The following is a 5,645-nucleotide window of genomic DNA, read 5'->3' as shown; positions in this document are numbered from 1 at the left end:
GAAAGTTAGCATCATGCGGTCCTTCATTCACAATAAACCACAGCTCAATATCAATGGATTGTAAGAAGATAATCATTCTTTCTTTCCAACTAACATAATTGGAACCAGTAAACATGGGAGGCCTAGTAACAGATTGCCCCTCAACAAACATAGCATGACTGGTTGTCATCTTACTCCAAGCCGTTAGAGCTTAATCTCAAGGAGACCAAGCTCTGATACCAATTGTAAGGATCGAAGACAACCTAAGAGGGGGGTGAATTAGGCTTTCAAAAAGACTGCTAAGATATATTCTAATTTTTTTTCACAGACAACCTTTCTTTTCTCAAATACCTCCCAATGAACAAGATAACACAAGAGCACAGGTATTTGTAAGATGAAGAGAAGAACAGTTTATGTAGAAAAGCAGTAAATGAAAGTAAAGAAACAAATCAGGCTTCAAACACAACTGAGGTTTGAATACCACTTTTATATACCAAGTTACTTCAAGTTGAACAGACTTGCAACCAATCTTTTGTGTACAAGGAAGGGATCAGTTCCTTCTTGCCCCAAACCACACTTGGTCAAGTAAGGAAGTTTTACAAACACTCTCAACCCTCACTATGCTACACTATTGAAGAAGCTATGTCACACTTGAAAAACTGCACGAAGATTGCACAAGCAAGGAGTACAAATGTTTCTATTGAATATTCTAACTCACGAATCACTCACAATCTGATGTAGGCTTGATGTACAAAGTTGTTTTGAGGTGGTTGACTTTGTTCTTTTTATAAGAGATCAGAGAATTCCTCAATTAATGCTGTCAACGGGTAGAAGGCAACTGAAGAGTCAACTAACCGTTGGTGCTGTCGGACGTCCGATGTTTGGTTTTTATGCGTCCGAACGAGATCAATGAGTTCTGGAAGTTTTCTTGAATCCCTTAGGACGTCCGATCATGCGTCCGAGGGTAGGATGAATACTTGGATTTTGTTCTTCAATTCCTTCGGACGGCCGATGCGTCCAGAGTGTTGCGTCCGAAGAGCAGCAATACTTGTCGGACGTCCGATACACATGTGTTGAGCGTCCGAACCTGATCAGTAATCGAGTAACTCCTGGCTTGTCTTCTTCGGACGTCCGAATCTGAGTTCTTTATTCGTCCGAAGATACTCAAAGAATGTCGGACGTCCGATACTCTCCTTTTGTGCGTCCGACATCATCCTCAGCAGACTTCATTCCTTTTTGATCTTCTTTTTCTGCTTTAAATCCACAGACCTGTTTGGTTTATTTCTGAAAAGGATCTCTACAAAAGGTATTAGAAACATCCAATTATTTTGTAATCATTAAAAGATATGAGTTGAGATAAACATTCCCTTTTTAACTTTATCCAAACACTTTCGTACCTCTGAATTCTTCTCTTGTGCCTCCTTGATACGATCTAATAAAGTAGATTTCACAATAATGTTCCCAAGGATCACCTTTCTTGGTTCAAGATGAGGGTTCCAAATACTAATTTCTTCTAACAAGTGCAATTCTTTAATTATCAATCTAGTTACTTGTACTTTATGATTTAAAACATCGGCTACCATATTAGCTTTTCTCGGGTGATAATTAATCGTACAATCATAATCTTTCAAAAACTCCACCCATCTACGCTGTCTCAAGTTCAACTCTTTTTGGGAAAACAAGTACTTAAGACTCTTGTGATCTGTAAAAACCTCAAACGTTACCCCATATAGATAATGTCTCCACTTCTTCAATGCAAACACTACTACCGCTAACTCCAAATCATGAGTTGGGTAATTTATCTCATGAGGTTTTAACTTTCTAGAGGCATACACAATCATCCTTTCATTTTGTATCAATACACATCCCAAGTCTTCTTTTGAAGCATCTGTGTAGACCACCAAACTATCCTTTCCATTAGACAAGGCTAAAACAGGTGCCCTTGTCAATCGTCTCTTTAACTTTTGAAAACTTTTTTCACACTTAGAACTCCACATAAACTTTCCACTCTTCTTAGTCAACTCGGTCAAGGGTCCTGTAATTTTAGAAAAATTTTTGATAAACCTTCGGTAATACCCTGCTAACCCTAAGAAATTTAGAACTTCAGTAAGATTTTCCGGTTGCTTCCACTTTGGTTGGATCCATCTTAATTCCTTTCTTGGAGATTATGTGGCTCAAGAAAATTACTTCCTTCAACCATAATTCATATTTATTGAACTTAGCATACAGTTGATGTTCTCTCAAGGTTTGCAAGACAATCATCAAATGTTTCTCATAATCCTCCAAAGTTTTAGAGTACACCAGTATATCGTCAGTGAACACTACCACAAATTGATTTAAATAGGATTTAAAGATTCGGTGCATTAGGTTCATGAAAACTGTAGGAGCATTAGTTAACTCAAACGACATCACTGCAAATTCAAAGTGCCCGTATCTTGAATTAAAGGTAGTTTTAAGTATATTTTTTTCAAAATTCTCAATTGATAATAACCCTACTTGAGATCCAACTTTGAGAATACTACCGCCCCTTACAATTGATCAAACAATTCATCAATGTGGGTAAAGGGTAATTGTTTTTAATGGTGATATCATTCAGGTCTCGGTAATCTATACACAATTTTAAGCTCCCATCCTTTTTTTTAACAAACAATATTGGAGCTCCCCACGGAGAATCACTTTCTCTTATAAAGTCTCACTTTAGTAAATCCTGCCATTGATTGTAACTTTTCTTTCAATTTAGTTGGAGCCATTCTATAAGTTGTCTTAGAAATAGGTGCTACTGCTAGAGTCATAGCAATTTTAAATGCTATCTCTCTTTCCGGTGGTAATGACTCTAGTTCTTCAGAAAAAACATCTGGATATTTCTTTACCACTGGCATATCTTCTAACCTCACCTTATCACCAGGAGTATTTGTAAAAAAGGCCAAATATCCTTGACCTCCCATACTCAATATTTTTCTAACTCAAATTCCCGAAATAAGGGCAGATGACACTAGTCTATCCTTTACATCCAATTTTATGATTGTCTCTCTCGGAATACATAACTTTATCGTTTTCGTCTTACAATTCAATTGAGTATGGTAGCGCGCTAACCAATCCATATCTAGGATAACATCATACTCCTTAATAGCTAAATCCATCAAATCGGTCAATAATTTTCGCTCTCCAACTCAGATCTCACAATTTCTATACACCAAATTCGCAATCAAATTTGATCTCCATTTGGCCTTTTAACTCCAAGTCATAGGGCAACTTAATCGACCTCACGTCTACCGCATTCATGAATTTAGGGTTTATAAAAGAATGTGTCGCACCAGGATCAATTAAAACCTTAACTAAGTGGTGGAAGATAGGAATCGTACTTTCAATAATTTCATTGGAATCAGGAACCTGCTGATGGTCTAATGCATAAACCCTAGGCGGCACCTTAGGTCGACTTCCTCGAGCACTAGATTGTTTAGATGCCGACTTGTCTGGCCGTTGACCACTACCTCTATCCTTTGGTATACTTGGACATTTCGAGATCTGATGTTTGGTGCTGCCACAATACAGACACTTTCCCATTTTCTTCCAACACTCATTCTCCGTATGGTTGGGTTTACCACATTAACCACAAATAACTTGAGAAGTTACGGCCTGTCCACTAAGAGGTGTTTCCTTCGATTGGTCTCGTCTACTGTGGCCTCCTCTTGTTAGAGCCCCTCTTGGTATTCCAGATGTCTTTACTCCTCCTGTTCCTCTTCCCATTTTAGGGGGTGGAGCACTCTTATCCACTTGTCCAGGAGGGTTACTAGGAGCACCCATTTTCATTGCACGAAAATCTCTAAATTGCAGTTTTTGCACTCTCGACTGGCTGCGCTTTCTCTAGGGCCTCAGTGAAAGTAGAGATTTGGTCTGCTACTAACTCCTCTTGAATCTCCACATTTAGCCCTTGTACGAATCGCCTTATCCTTCTCCTCTCAGTGGCCACTAATTCCGGAGCAAATCTAGAAAATTTAGTGAATCGCTCCTCAGAGTCAGTCACGCTAGAAGTCTCTTGTCTCAACTTTATAAATTCATCATCCTTTTTTTCTTGAATCATAGGTGGGAGAAACTTCTCATTGAATTCTCTCATAAAATTTTTCCAGATCCAAGGAGTTTGTGCTCTTTCCCATTTTTTCCTAATCATGTTCTACCAAGCACGTTTCGCATTTTCAAATTGAAAAGTAGCGAAATTCACTCGCCTCTCCTCAGTGTAGCCTAAAGCGGCAAAGATGTTAGTTATTCTCTCCAGCCAATTCTCCGCTATTTCGGGATCAGGTCCCCCAAGAAACTTAGATGGGGCAAACTTCAAAAATTGTTTTAAGACTCTATCTTCCCCTCTCTCCTGAGCCCCAAGTTGGTTAACAGGTCCTAGACCTTGACGCTCTGCTAACTGTGCTAAGATATCAGTCATATGGTTAATAGCAATAACTACTTGGTTATCCCCTTCACTTCCTTATCATTGGTTCGGTCCAGTTGCCGATCCTTGATCATCTCCATGAGTTTGGGGTTACCTAACCCCACGCTCTCGGCCCCTTCCACTTTTTCGGCCGTCCATAATTTTAGTAATTTTCTAAAGGCATAGACGTAAGATAAATATACATAAGCGAAGTTTAAAAATGACACTTTAATCATGCAAAACGAAAAATAAATAGGGAAAACACCAAAATAATTGTAAATATGCACAACCCATAACATTGATTAGAAGTCATAGAGCAACAAAATCAAGCACATCATAAGTAACGTTCAAGTGCTTCAAAAGATAGGTAGCATAATTAAGTAAAATACAATGGCCTTTGAACAAGCACCACGCCGACTATTCTAAACAAAAACTACTAAAGTAGATTAAATCACTAGTTTAGTGATTGGTGGAGCCAGAAGTCTCTGCTACTTCAGTAGGATCATATTCATCTTCACCACTAGGAGTTTTTACCTCATGTTCCTCGTCGAGTATCTTGCTATCCACCACTTATTCGACCAAGGTAACACACTCAGCCATCATCCTCTTAGTCCGGTCTCTAATTTCATGTATTACCCTAGCAAGTCGGCGTTTAACCTCCTGAGACTGCTCACGAAGAGCCTCAGCATTTTTCCGTTCCTCAAGTATATCCATCTCTAGTTCATGAATTCTAGTAGTTTGGACATCCACAGTCACCCTCAGTTCTCGATTATCCTCTCGAACTACCCTAATTTCCTCGAATAACCACCTCCAATCACCGATTACTGCTAGCACCACATTATTAGTGTACGAGTAAGTTCTCCAAGAGTCACATGGAGGCCTAGTTCGATGAGCTGGGTTTCAACTCCAAAGAGCTCCCCCAGGCCTCTCTCGATAACGGATCACCGGAAGGCGTCTCTAAGACGGCTCATTACAACCATTTCCTTTGATGACCTACAATTAAAATTAGAAGCTTAGATGGATTCAAGTATACTAGATAAACTAGGTCTAATCATTTCATCCTATCTCAAATATTTCTCACAAGATCAAGACTCCTAATTGTCTACTTATTCAAACCTAAACTCTAATATTACCTGTGACGACCCCACTTCTCCTTAGAGAGAACCCTAGGGTTTCACGGGCCGTCTGTCTAACTCTCGTTAGAACTCGATACAAGTCAAGTATAAACTGAGAGCTAATTAACCAA

General features: G+C 39.1%; 1 protein-coding gene across 1 annotated transcript; it reads right to left on the bottom strand.

The window, feature by feature from the left end:
• Nucleotides 1-3,802: 3,802 nt before the first annotated feature.
• Nucleotides 3,803-5,113, bottom strand: LOC140013407 (uncharacterized). Its single transcript, XM_072062682.1, has 3 exons — nt 5,036-5,113; nt 4,199-4,393; nt 3,803-4,150 (listed from the first exon to the last, which is right to left on the bottom strand). Exons 1-3 carry the CDS (start codon nt 5,111-5,113, stop codon nt 3,803-3,805), a joined length of 621 nt encoding a protein of 206 aa, XP_071918783.1.
• Between the last annotated feature and the right edge of the window lie 532 nt (nt 5,114-5,645).

This window comes from Coffea arabica, chromosome 8c (genome assembly GCF_036785885.1).
Source record: "Coffea arabica cultivar ET-39 chromosome 8c, Coffea Arabica ET-39 HiFi, whole genome shotgun sequence".
Lineage (NCBI taxonomy): Eukaryota > Viridiplantae > Streptophyta > Magnoliopsida > Gentianales > Rubiaceae > Coffea > Coffea arabica.
Note: the sequence above shows the minus strand (reverse complement) of the source record. Positions and strands in the feature narration are given on the sequence as shown.

What these genes read in the sequence shown, in the direction of transcription:
- LOC140013407 (XM_072062682.1), bottom strand. Translation starts at nt 5,113, where the DNA reads ATGGATATACTTGAGGAACGGAAAAATGCTGAGGCTCTTCGTGAGCAG. An exon ending in TTAAACGCCGACTTGCTAGG is followed by an intron (nt 4,394 to 5,035) that starts GTAATACATGAA and finishes ATCTTAGCACAG; the next exon opens with TTAGCAGAGCGTCAAGGTCT. An exon ending in GCTACACTGAGGAGAGGCGA is followed by an intron (nt 4,151 to 4,198) that starts GTGAATTTCGCT and finishes CGTGCTTGGTAG; the next exon opens with AACATGATTAGGAAAAAATG.